Source organism: Salmo salar, chromosome ssa04 (assembly GCF_905237065.1).
Source record: "Salmo salar chromosome ssa04, Ssal_v3.1, whole genome shotgun sequence".
In the NCBI taxonomy this organism is placed as follows: Eukaryota; Metazoa; Chordata; class Actinopteri; order Salmoniformes; family Salmonidae; genus Salmo; species Salmo salar.
The window spans coordinates 15223045-15236754 of record NC_059445.1 but is presented as its reverse complement, the minus strand read 5'-3'; the positions used below and the strand labels follow the sequence as shown (position 1 = coordinate 15236754).

The 13710-nt window shown below is 46.5% G+C and overlaps 1 protein-coding gene across 6 annotated transcripts in view; it reads left to right on the top strand.

Annotated features, from left to right (window-relative positions):
• The window catches only part of LOC106602365 (lipopolysaccharide-responsive and beige-like anchor protein), a 334228-nt gene that overhangs the window by 110288 nt on the left and 210230 nt on the right, over positions 1-13710 (top strand). For 5 of the 6 annotated variants that reach the window (XM_045716597.1, XM_045716594.1, XM_045716595.1 and 2 more), the window contains one exon: positions 11466-11656. In XM_045716597.1, coding sequence (XP_045572553.1) covers positions 11466-11656 — 191 coding nt within the window. The remainder of the gene's footprint in view (positions 1-11465; positions 11657-13710) is intronic. The other variant, XM_045716596.1, reaches the window with a different exon arrangement.

Genomic DNA, 13710 nt, shown 5'->3' with positions numbered 1-13710 from the left:
GCTCTGCTCTCCCCTGCTCCTCTCTGTCTCAGGTCTACTCTAATCTCTACCGTCTGGGAGGTCTGGGCTCTGCTCTCCCCTGCTCCTCTCTGTCTCAGGTCTACTCTAATCTCTACCGTCTGGGCTCTGCTCTCCCCTGCTCCTCTCTGTCTCAGGTCTACTCTAATCTCTACCGTCTGGGCTCTGCTCTCCCCTGCTCCTCTCTGTCTCAGGTCTACTCTAATCTCTACCGTCTATGTTGAGGTCTGGGCTCTGCTCTCCCCTGCTCCTCTCTGTCTCAGGTCTACTCTAATCTCTACCGTCTGGGCTCTGCTCTCCCCTGCTCCTCTCTGTCTCAGGTCTACTCTAATCTCTACCGTCTGGGCTCTGCTCTCCCCTGCTCCTCTCTGTCTCAGGTCTACTCTAATCTCTACCGTCTGTGTTGAGGTCTGGGCTCTGCTCTCCCCTGCTCCTCTCTGTCTCAGGTCTACTCTAATCTCTACCGTCTGGGCTCTGCTCTCCCCTGCTCCTCTCTGTCTCAGGTCTACTCTAATCTCTACCGTCTGGGCTCTGCTCTCCCCTGCTCCTCTCTGTCTCAGGTCTACTCTAATCTCTACCGTCTATGTTGAGGTCTGGGCTCTGCTCTCCCCTGCTCCTCTCTGTCTCAGGTCTACTCTAATCTCTACCGTCTGGGCTCTGCTCTCCCCTGCTCCTCTCTGTCTCAGGTCTACTCTAATCTCTACCGTCTGGGCTCTGCTCTCCCCTGCTCCTCTCTGTCTCAGGTCTACTCTAATCTCTACCGTCTGGGCTCTGCTCTCCCCTGCTCCTCTCTGTCTCAGGTCTGTGTTGAGGTCTGGGCTCTGCTCTCCCCTACTCCTCTCTGTCTCAGGTCTACTCTAATCTCTACCGTCTGTGTTGAGGTCTGGGCTCTGCTCTCCCCTGCTCCTCTCTGTCTCAGGTCTACTCTAATCTCTACCGTCTGTGTTGAGGTCTGGGCTCTGCTCTCCCCTGCTCCTCTCTGTCTCAGGTCTACTCTAATCTCTACCGTCTGTGTTGAGGTCTGGGCTCTGCTCTCCCCTGCTCCTCTCTCTCTCAGGTCTACTCTAATCTCTACCGTCTGTGTTGAGGTCTGGGCTCTGCTCTCCCCTGCTCCTCTCTGTCTCAGGTCTACTCTAATCTCTACCGTCTGTGTTGAGGTCTGGGCTCTGCTCTCCCCTGCTCCTCTCTCTCTCAGGTCTACTCTAATCTCTACCGTCTGTGTTGAGGTCTGGGCTCTGCTCTCCCCTGCTCCTCTCTGTCTCAGGTCTACTCTAATCTCTACCGTCTGTGTTGAGGTCTGGGCTCTGCTCTCCCCTGCTCCTCTCTGTCTCAGGTCTACTCTAATCTCTACCGTCTGTGTTGAGGTCTGAGCTCTGCTCTCCCCTGCTCCTCTCTCTCTCAGGTCTACTCTAATCTCTACCGTCTGTGTTGAGGTCTGGGCTCTGCTCTCCCCTGCTCCTCTCTGTCTCAGGTCTACTCTAATCTCTACCGTCTGTGTTGAGGTCTGGGCTCTGCTCTCCCCTGCTCCTCTCTGTCTCAGGTCTACTCTAATCTCTACCGTCTGTGTTGAGGTCTGGGCTCTGCTCTCCCCTGCTCCTCTCTGTCTCAGGTCTACTCTAATCTCTACCGTCTGTGTTGAGGTCTGGGCTCTGCTCTCCCCTGCTCCTCTCTCTCTCAGGTCTACTCTAATCTCTACCGTCTGTGTTGAGGTCTGGGCTCTGCTCTCCCCTGCTCCTCTCTGTCTCAGGTCTACTCTAATCTCTACCGTCTGTGTTGAGGTCTGGGCTCTGCTCTCCCCTGCTCCTCTCTGTCTCAGGTCTACTCTAATCTCTACCGTCTGTGTTGAGGTCTGGGCTCTGCTCTCCCCTGCTCCTCTCTGTCTCAGGTCTACTCTAATCTCTACCGTCTGTGTTGAGGTCTAGGCTCTGCTCTCCCCTGCTCCTCTCTGTCTCAGGTCTACTCTAATCTCTACCGTCTGGGCTCTGCTCTCCCCTGCTCCTCTCTGTCTCAGGTCTGTGTTGAGGTCTGGGCTCTGCTCTCCCCTGCTCCTCTCTGTCTCAGGTCTGTGTTGAGGTCTGGGCTCTGCTCTCCCCTGCTCCTCTCTGTCTCAGGACTAATCTCTACCGTCTGTGTTGAGGTCTGGGCTCTGCTCTCCCCTGCTCCTCTCTGTCTCAGGTCCTCTAATCTCTACCGTCTGTGTTGAGGTCTGGGCTCTGCTCTCCCCTGCTCCTCTCTGTCTCAGGTCTACTCTAATCTCTACCGTCTGGGCTCTGCTCTCCCCTGCTCCTCTCTGTCTCAGGTCTGTGTTGAGGTCTGGGCTCTGCTCTCCCCTGCTCCTCTCTGTCTCAGGTCTGTGTTGAGGTCTGGGCTCTGCTCTCCCCTGCTCCTCTCTGTCTCAGGTCTGTGTTGAGGTCTGGGCTCTGCTCTCCCCTGCTCCTCTCTGTCTCAGGTCTGTGTTAAGGTCTGGGCTCTGCTCTCCCCTGCTCCTCTCTCTCTCAGGTCTACTCTAATCTCTACCGTCTGTGTTGAGGTCTGGGCTCTGCTCTCCCCTGCTCCTCTCTGTCTCAGGTCTACTCTAATCTCTACCGTCTGTGTTGAGGTCTGGGCTCTGCTCTCCCCTGCTCCTCTCTCTCTCAGGTCTACTCTAATCTCTACCGTCTGTGTTGAGGTCTGGGCTCTGCTCTCCCCTGCTCCTCTCTGTCTCAGGTCTACTCTAATCTCTACCGTCTGTGTTGAGGTCTGGGCTCTGCTCTCCCCTGCTCCTCTCTGTCTCAGGTCTACTCTAATCTCTACCGTCTGTGTTGAGGTCTGGGCTCTGCTCTCCCCTGCTCCTCTCTCTCTCAGGTCTACTCTAATCTCTACCGTCTGTGTTGAGGTCTGGGCTCTGCTCTCCCCTGCTCCTCTCTGTCTCAGGTCTACTCTAATCTCTACCGTCTGTGTTGAGGTCTGGGCTCTGCTCTCCCCTGCTCCTCTCTGTCTCAGGTCTACTCTAATCTCTACCGTCTGTGTTGAGGTCTGGGCTCTGCTCTCCCCTGCTCCTCTCTGTCTCAGGTCTACTCTAATCTCTACCGTCTGTGTTGAGGTCTGGGCTCTGCTCTCCCCTGCTCCTCTCTCTCTCAGGTCTACTCTAATCTCTACCGTCTGTGTTGAGGTCTGGGCTCTGCTCTCCCCTGCTCCTCTCTGTCTCAGGTCTACTTAATCTCTACCGTCTGTGTTGAGGTCTGGGCTCTGCTCTCCCCTGCTCCTCTCTGTCTCAGGTCTACTCTAATCTCTACCGTCTGTGTTGAGGTCTGGGCTCTGCTCTCCCCTGCTCCTCTCTGTCTCAGGTCTAATCTCTACCGTCTGTGTTGAGGTCTAGGCTCTGCTCTCCCCTGCTCCTCTCTGTCTCAGGTCTACTCTAATCTCTACCGTCTGGGCTCTGCTCTCCCCTGCTCCTCTCTGTCTCAGGTCTGTGTTGAGGTCTGGGCTCTGCTCTCCCCTGCTCCTCTCTGTCTCAGGTCTGTGTTGAGGTCTGGGCTCTGCTCTCCCCTGCTCCTCTCTGTCTCAGGTCTACTATAATCTCTACCGTCTGTGTTGAGGTCTGGGCTCTGCTCTCCCCTGCTCCTCTCTGTCTCAGTCTACTCAATTCTACCGTCTGTGTTGAGGTCTGGGCTCTGCTCTCCCCTGCTCCTCTCTGTCTCAGGTCTACTCTAATCTCTACCGTCTGGGCTCTGCTCTCCCCTGCTCCTCTCTGTCTCAGGTCTGTGTTGAGGTCTGGGCTCTGCTCTCCCCTGCTCCTCTCTGTCTCAGGTCTGTGTAATCTCTGAGGTCTGGGCTCTGCTCTCCCCTGCTCCTCTCTGTCTCAGGTCTACTATAATCTCTACCGTCTGTGTTGAGGTCTGGGCTCTGCTCTCCCCTGCTCCTCTCTCTCTCAGGTCTGTGTTGAGGTCTGGGCTCTGCTCTCCCCTGCTCCTCTCTGTCTCAGGTCTACTATAATCTCTACCGTCTGTGTGAGAGTGCAGACTTTTAGTTTTTATTTTCACTCAGATGGTAGGGAAATTCCATCAGAACATACCCAAACTGCATAAGAACGTAGGTGTATTTGAAATGGTTAAAATAATTCCCAGAAAGTATTTATTTTAGATTTGAGTCACCTTTTGAAGACAACAAATGAATATGATTCTGACAATAATGAAAAAGAGACTTCTCTATGATATAAATGAATCTGATCACACAAATGGTTTCGGTATGGAGCTGGGACGATAAACCATTTTTTTCTGACACCACCGATCACTTATCGCGGGCATTTTGCTGATATCATTCATGATGATAAGTAGCCTTTTCTAGATAAATGTGAAGTTTGAGATGAAATACGTTTGCTAATATGAGTGATTTGTTATTGTGACAATTAATGACTACGACCATCAGACTAGTAATAGTGGTTTAAATGGTATATATTTTAACTGTGGTGTACATGAATATTATGAACCTATCGTTTTAGTTATCACATCAATTAGGGAAGTTTATCGCAATATGGATTCTTGTCCCTATCGCCCAGCTCTGCTCAGGTACCTCATGCTCAAACACAGAGCAGTAGTTCATCATAAAGTCCTGCATGTCTCAGTGACAGCGGTGCAGACAGACACCCTGTGTAGACAGACAGACTGACGCTGACACCTACGCCGAAAACATGGGAACCAACCGGCCTTCCTCCATCCAAATAACTGGTCCCGGGGTATTACATTTACGAGCGTGGAAAAAGCAGGATCTCCCAGATAAAAATGGCCGGGGTCAGAGGTGAAGTAGCACTCTGATTTATTTACTAGGCAGAGAGATGGAGGCCCGGTCGGCTAGATTCTGCCATACATACATACGTCTCGGGGATATGCCCCTGTTATGACAGAAAGTCCACAAATATTTGCTGATGCTAACCAGAGCCCTGGAAAACAGTCGTCTACGGGAGGCAGAATAGCAGTGTGATTTACATGGCGTGTTACAGCAGCAAATGTGGGTGTTAGTTTGACATTTGTGTTAGTAAGGCATTTTGAATTCTGTAAGTTGGACTTGCCAGATGCCTTTGTAAAGCAAAAATCGGCCATGTTGAAAATGTGATGGTTTGTGGTAAGGGATTGTAGGTGAAATTTATTGAGTGCAAATATCATAGCTAGTTGCTCATTGGCACTTGAACACACTGTGATCAACAAACAGCATACTGCCATGACAGAGAGACTTGTCAGACCAGATAGATGACAGTGGGCTTCTTTGAATAGGAACCTTTAGTGTGATCCCCTGTCACACTGGGAGAGACATGGAGAGTGCTCCATCGCTCCCTTCTTTCTCACCACCTCTGCTGTCCTCAGGCCAAACACTACTGTCATTAATCACCGATGTCACCAAGGCCAGGCCCAACCGGACGCTGGGACTGAAAGTCACAGGTAGAGCGTTGGAGGTTGGGAAGGGGTTGTTGTTAGGGGGACATAAAGAACATAGGAGGCATGATTCGCATGTTCACATGCACAGGGCCGCATGAAATGAGAGGGAGAGTGGGGAAGATCAAAGCCAGACTGCATGGGACACAGACAGACAGACAGACAGCCGCTGGGGCCCCACCCCCATCCCCTTACATGAATAAGCCATAAGGATAAAGAGGAGAATGGGGGGGTAGGGGGGCCGCCTCTCTGGAGGGGGCAACAGTATGAGACATGCAGTTAGCATTCATCTGGATATGTACTTCAATGTGTCCTGTTAAGCTTGTCTGTGGTGGGAATCTGATGCTAACCTCTATGTCCACTTGGGAATTAAAAATATAGTTCATCCCACTTAACAATTCCCATGTGGAATCTGACTAATGGCCTGTTGTTCTTTTGCAGTGTGAACCATGTTTGAAGACACGATACGTGAACATGTGTAGCTTCTATTGCGTGATGTGTTGGATGTTTTAAATATTTCACATACTCTGTACTATAGCCATCAGAAAGGGCAGTGCCAGATATGTCTACTCTAAGTCATACCGGAAGGGAAAGCCCTATCCAGTTAACTCGGCTGGTCAGATACTGACTAGATTGGATGGTAGTCACTAGTATCAGGGGTGGTGCTGACGTGAAGCACCCAGGGAGAGAGGTGTCGACAGCGGCGGGAGAGGGACAGGAGAGACCAAGGTCTGGTTCTCTGCACCGGTTATGAGTAAGAGAAGCCAGGCTATGTCAAGCCCTTGGGAAGGTGTGTGTGTGTGTGTGTGTGTGTGTGTGTGTGTGTGTGTGTGTGTGTGTAGCGGTACAGGGTTGGGGTTCGGTGTTAGGTTCTCCATCTGTTCCCCAGCAACTCAGGCCTTTAAATTATTCAGTTAGGTTATTAGCTACACTTATCGTTGAGCCCCACGCCTCTGCCGATTAATCATCCGTCAGAGCAGGTGCTTGGCTGTTACTGTTAAGCCCACGACCAGGAGAGGAGCTGGGAGAAGCAAAGCTCTGGGCTCTCTGGGTTTCGGGTTGGCAGGGCCTGAATAATTTAGAGGTTTTAACCAATAACCGGGCTCGCCGCCTTGTAAACACAAGCAATTTCATTAATCTGTGCTATTCCTAAGAGTTGAATGGAGGAATGTGCTTACAGGCTGAGAGTGTGACTGAGAAAGTGAGCGCCTGTGTATAAAGTTACTGCTTAGCAAGCTAGGGTCCTAGAGTCTTGTTCGATTTACAAATAGGTTTATCATAAAGCAGAATAGGATAGTTGTTACCAACCACTGCGAAGGGACTAGAGGTCGACCGATTATGATTTTTCAACACCGGTACCGATTATTGGAGGACCAAAAAATGCCGATACCGATTAATCGGTCTATATGTTGGGGGGGGGTCCTCCAATAATCGGCACCGGCGTTGAAAAATCATAATCGGTCGACCTCTAGTCCCTTCGCAGTGGTTGGTAACAACTATCCTATTCTGCTTTATGATAAACCTATTTGTAGATCGAACAATCAAATGGGATGACTCTCCAGGATATATTTGTAATGACAATTACAACAATACTGAATGAACACTTTTATTTTAAAACATCAATAAAATCAATTTAGTCTCAAATAAATAATGAAACATGTTCAATTTGGTTTAAATAATGCAAGAACAAAGTGTTGGAGAAGAAAGTAAAAGTGCAATATGTGCCATGTAAAAAAGCTAACGTTTAAGTTCCTTGCTCAGAACATGAGACATATGAAAGCTGGTGGTTCCTTTTAACATGAGTCTTCAATATTCCCAGGTAAGAAGTTTTAGGTTGTAGTTATTATAGGACTATTTCTCTCTATACCATTTGCATTTCATATACCTTTGACTATTGGATGTAATAGGTACTTTAGTATTGCCAGCCTAATCTCGGGAGTTGATAGGCTTGAAGTCATAAACAGCACAATGCTTGAAGCATTGTGAAGAGCTGCTGGCAAACGCAGTAAAGTGCTGTTTGAATGAATGCTTACGAGCCTGCTGCTGCCTACCACCGCTCAATCAAATTATAGACTTAATTATAATATAATAACACACAGAAATACGAGCCTTAGGTCATTAATATGGTAAAATCCGGAAACTATCATTTCGAAAACAAAACGTTTATTCTTTCAGTGAATTACGGAACCATTCCGTATTTTATCTAACGGGTGGCATCCATAAGACTAAATATTGCTGTTACATTGCACAACCTTCAATGTTATGTCATAATGGCAAATTAGTTCGCAACGAGCCAGGCGGCCCAAACTGTTGCATATACCCTGACTCTGCTTGCAATGAACGCAAGAGAAGTGGCACAATTTCCCTAGTTTAATATTGCCTGCTAACATGAATTTCTTTTGACTAAATATGCAGGTTTAAAAATATATACTTCTGTGTATTGATTTTAAGAAAGGCATTGATGTTTATGGTTAGGTACATTCGTGCAACAATTGTGCTTTTTTCACAAATGCGCTTTTGTTAAATCATCTCCCGTTTGGCGAAGTTGGCTGTCTTTGTTAGGAGGAAATAGTCTTCACACAGTTCATAATGAGCCAGGTGGCCCAAACTGCTGCATATACCCTGACTCTGTTGCACATAACGCAAGAGAAGTGACACAATTTCCCTAGTTAAAAGAAATTCATGTTAGCAGGCAATATTAACTAAATATGCCGGTTTAAAAATATATACTTGTGTATTGATTTTAAGAAAGGCGTTGATGTTTGGTGCGCAAATGCGCATGTTAAATCACCTGTTTGGCGAAGTAGGCTGTGATTCAATGATAAATTAACAGGCACCGCATCGATTATATGCAATGCAGGACAAGCTAGATAAACTAGTAATATCATCAACCATGTGTAGTTAACTAGTGATTATGTTAAGATTGATTGTTTTTTATAAGATACGTTTAATGCTAGCTAGCACCTTACCTTGGCTCCTTGCTGCACTCGCATAACAGGTAGTCAGCCTGCCACGCAGTCTCTTCGTGGAGTGCAATGTAATCGGCCATGATCGGTGTCCAAAAATGCCGATTACCGATTGTTATGAAAACTTGAAATCGGCTCTAATTAATTGGCCATTCCGATTAATCGGTCGACCTCTAGAAGGGACAGCGGTGGGTTTTTAACTGTGAGTCAAGGCTAATTAGCTAGCGTATTCATTCCTATTTCTTCTGTCCTTTACTGTTCAGAAGTAGGGACATTTAATTAAGTGCCAAGGAGAAGTTTACGTTTTACATCCAAATCTAAATGTTTTTATGTAAAGGGCATGTTATAGAAGAGTCCTATTTTGTATTTGTGATTTCACTTGGTTTTGAGAAACCTATCCCCCCCAATATACACGTCTTTCGTTCTGCACTATATGGGCCATGTATTAACATTAGCAAAGACTCCATAAACATCCAAATCCGTCCTTTTAGAAATGGCGGAGCTCTGTGTAATGATGGCGGTCTTTTAGATGTTGTACGCATAAAAGTGTGTCATTCCGAACTTTATCCGCACTGTTGTGGCACATATCCAAGTCATTTGACCGATATTAGATTTTTTTGGTGCCAAATCATCCGAAAGTATCTCAAATTGATTGTGAAGCTCAACAAAGTCACTTATAAATGATTTGGACATGATGCGTGAAAAATGCTAATATCGGTCCCATGACATAAATGGGATTTGTGCTACAAATGCTAAAGCATTAGCATGTTTAAACAATGCCAAGGAAACTTAACCAGAGTATGGATTGCTGTCATACCTTGTCCATAGAATGCTTACATGGTAAGGAAATCAATGTCATTTTGTAATTTGGGTGAACTGTCCTTTAAGTCATATTAATGTCACAGATTCAACAGTTGAACTGCAGATGGTTATACAGTACCACAATTATAGAGCGGCCATATTGGCAATAAACCTGTGATATGCGTGAAAATAGCCAGCAGAAGTTGATTCCAGTTCAATGATGGTATGGAAGGAATTTACAATATACATTATGTACAGTAACCCTGTTCTCGAAATAAGATATAACACCAAATAAGACAACTATCATTGTGGAATACATTGTTTTCATTTGAGAAATGATGCAATACACTCTTATCCAGAGCAACGTACCATTAGTGCATTCAACAGAAGTAGCTAAAACATGACCTGTATGTACTAAACAGTGTGTGTGAAGACAGTAGACTAACCGTTGCTGGTATTTCTGCAGCCTGACTGTATCATCCTGTAGCATAGATCACAGCGGGGTCAGAACCAGTCAGTGTTTAACATCCAAAGTACCTTCAGCCTAATGTGTGTCATCTGCCATCTTAAATCATCCAGGCCCTGCTTTGATACCAACGCCAGCTTTCTGTCTGCAGAGCTACTAAAGCCCAGTCTACATACTCCTCTCTGTGTGTGTTTCTCTTCGTGTGTGTGTGTGTGTGTGTGTGCTTCTCTGTGTGTGCTTCTCTGTGTGTGCTTCTCTGTGTGTGCTTCTCTGTGTGTGTGTGTGTGTTTCTCTGTGTGTGTGTGTGTGTGTATTTCTGTGTGTGTGTGTGTGTATGCACGCCCGCGTGTGTGTGTTTGACCAGTAGGTAGTGATTAGGTCATGCTCCCTCTGTGTCAGCACTGATAAGAAGGCCCAGGTCTACTTTGATAGGGCCACTGGCCTGTCAGGAAGCCTAGTTTAAACTGACAGCTTTATCCAGATGCTGTTTCCGCTCTCTTCCTGTAAGGATGTTATTGATAGGAGAGCACCAGGTCTCCTACAGCACTGGCCCCTAGGGAGAGGGATACACTGGTATTAGTAACCTATGACTCAAGTAGTACACCAGATATGTTATGTATGGTAGTACACTAGGACCCATACTGTAGAGATATAGTGATACAGCATTGGTCAGGGAAAGGGGGGAGACCTAGTCAGTTGTACACCTGAATGCATTCAACTGAAATGTGTCTTCCGCATTTAACCCAACCCCTCTGAATCGGAGAGGTGCGGGGGCTTGCCTTAATCGACGTCCACGTCATCTGTAACCTACACCAGACCACTGTGTTATGGATGGGGGTAGACCAGGACTTCTCCAACACTGGCCCATAGTATACAGTAGGGACCTTGAGAACAGGGATACAGTGTAAACATATAGGGTCATTTATAACTTCTACGTACCTTCTATCTATTTGTAGACGTTCAAGAGTGGCCTGGAGTGCTTTTTAACCAAAACCCCCCTCCCCCTAACCAAACCTCCAGCGGGACACAGAATGAATGGGCTTGCGGGCCGGATCCTGTCCGCGGGCCGCATGTTGCCCACCCCTAGTGTAACCTAAGGTATCCTAAGAGTAAAGTAGTTTACTACAGGCTTCTGCTGTGGGTCTATGACCATGTCTGTTATCCATGTGTTTAAAACAATAGCAGATGAGTAAAACACTACAAAGGCTGTGTCCGAACTGTTCTATTCCTTCCAGCTGACCACCAGCAAAATATATCAGATTTATCAGATGTATTTATCAGGAATTCCTACTTTTCTGTCGTGTGTGCTCCATTTGTCTCCGAGCCAGAATCCAGATTTTCCACATTGTATGTTGTCGTGGTCACATCCCTAACAATGTATTGAAGCTTTAATATTATTTGTAATGGTGGATGAGCCCACTTTCCGCTAATAAATCACAATGTTTACTGACTTACTGAGTGAGTGAGTGAGTGAGTGAGTGAGTGCTGCAGGGAGCCAATCGATTTCAGGCAAGATGGATGCAGCCATTACTGAATATTCTGTGTCAGGGAAATAGGCCTCTAATGACTCTACTGTCTAAATGGGATCCTGTACTGTTGTTTTCGCATGCTGCAGCCTGTGTCTTAACAATCACATCTCACTATGCAGTATGCCTACTAAACTGACATCATGACTATTGTTTATATTCTAGTATGACAAAAGTTCTGTTCTTATGTCCTTAGTTATTCAGATGTCTCACGGAATGCATTTTATGTGTGTTTTAATAGTATTCAACACATTTTCATATTTACTCTCATCTTTTACAGAAGCGTTCGGGTGGCGCCCAAGAAGGTGGGCGGGGCTCCGTCCCCAGGCTCCTCCACTCCTGTCCCATCAGCCACCGCTGCTGTGGCGGCCGCCGGGACACCAGTCAACAACGTTGCCGTGGTTTCCACGGGCGATGCCTCCCAGAGCACCACCGCTGAGGCTGCAGCCGGTGAGTCCCAGACATTAGGAGGTATGTTAGGTGACCCAGCAGTAAGGTTACCATGCTACGGAGACAGCACGTCAGAGCTGCATCAAACAATAAGTCAGTGACAACACCAAGAATTCCAGCTAGCCAAGTCCAAGGAAAATACCTGTCAAAAAAACTATCTTTTGGTATTTGTTTCATTAGCCCACTGTTGATACAGTCCTGAAATGTTTTGCTTGTCCGCAGTGAAGTTTTCAAGATATTGAACTTTCAAAATACAGAAAGTGTCACAGTATGATGCGTTTTGCAGTTTATCTCCTCCTAATCTGCCTCCTTAAGCCTTAGCAGTACTTCTATGTTAGGTTCCATAGATCAGTCCCTCAGTATAGGGCGGCAGGTAGCCTAGTGGTTAAGAGCGTTGGGTTTGTAATCCCCAAGCCGACGGTGAAAAATCTGCCGATGTGCCCTTGAGCAAGGCACTTAACCCAAACTGCTCCTGTAAGTCACTCTGGATAAGAACGTTTGCTAGATGACTACAATGTAGTATAGTATTTCAGTGTGTATTTCTGAGTGTTCCCTCCACGCTGTGTAATCCAGTTAGCCTGGAACACAGCAGAGCAGGCAGACAGAGCAGCATTATTACAGGATTAGTGCGTTATCAGGGATTACTGTCAGATGCTATATAGTACAGTACTCTGACTGCAGCCCAAATACTGACTTTTATTCTGTCTTAATGGGGTATTTATTTAGGTTTGGCTTAAATGGGATGTCATGTTGACATTAGGTAAAGAAGGAGTGATATTCTGTGTGTTGTAGAACTAGGAATTATACAGTGTATATGTATATGATAAATGATGCATAACAAGTTATAGAATCATAGATTAATGTATAAACTTTATCAAGTCCACATTGTTTTCTATGCACCAGGCTCAGCTTAATAAAAGTGCTCAAATTTCTTTCAACTCAAGTAGAAGTCTTGTCTATTGAGTGGAGTAGGACTCCTTTAGTCCATGGTGACAGTCGGTAAACACTGGGCAGAAGACCTATTGACATTTCCTTTCATGTCTTGTGTGTGGATAGAGCATGTTTGTGTGTGTGTGTGTGTGTGTGTGTGTGTGTGTGTGTGTGTGTGTGTGTGTGTGTGTGTGTGTGTGTGTGTGTGTGTGTGTGTTTTAGGCGCTTGTGCATGTAGCCTACTATAGTGTTAGGCGGGAAATGTTTGCGTAAGTGTGTGTGTGTGTGTGATTTGAGGAGTGTGTGTGAAAGGGGGTGAAGAGAGCGAGAGAGTGTGTGGGTTTAAGGGGGGGCCAGTGGGAGGATTAATGGAGATAAGTTAATTTACTCCTCCACTGTTTGAAGGAGCTACTTCATGTCCACTGGGAGCCTCTCAGCAGGCCACACAACACAGTGGTGCTTAAAGACGGGCCCCCGTGTCCACACACACACATTCCAGTCCACACCACAGCCTGTCATTCCCTAAGAGTTATCCCTGCTCTGAGACCGTCCCTTACGGCTGGGAAAACAAGCCCACCAAACACCAGAGGAATCGCCTCCACGTATTCAGCCGGGCATTATGGAATTTATGGGCGACAGTGAAATAGAATTTATGGGCAGATCAATCAAACGTTGTGCTTTGTAGACGTTATGGACTCGTGTGTCTCTGCCGCGAGGACGGTGTCGTAAAGCACCTGGAAGTCATTTCACGAATATGCGCCGAAAGCGATGAAAGCAAATGTGTTAATTAAAAAAAGTATACTTTTTTTGCTTACTTTATGTTAAATAATTTTCACTATTTACCGGAACATTTAAAAATGATTCAGTCCGATATCAGCTCAAAAGGCAAACGAATCCTGTATGCATAGTGGTGTGTAAAAGGAAAACCCTGCTAATATCCATGCTGGTTTGTAAAAGAAAAATCTGCATGAATATTCCATGATGAATGTAGCATTAATTAGGCCATACATGAACAAAATGATCTATGCCCAAGTGGAAGGAAGATGTACGGAGGAAACTCTACATCATCCACTATCTAACACCAGACAATTACACTACACGTATCCCACACACACATAAATCCACCCGTTCTGTAACATTAGAAA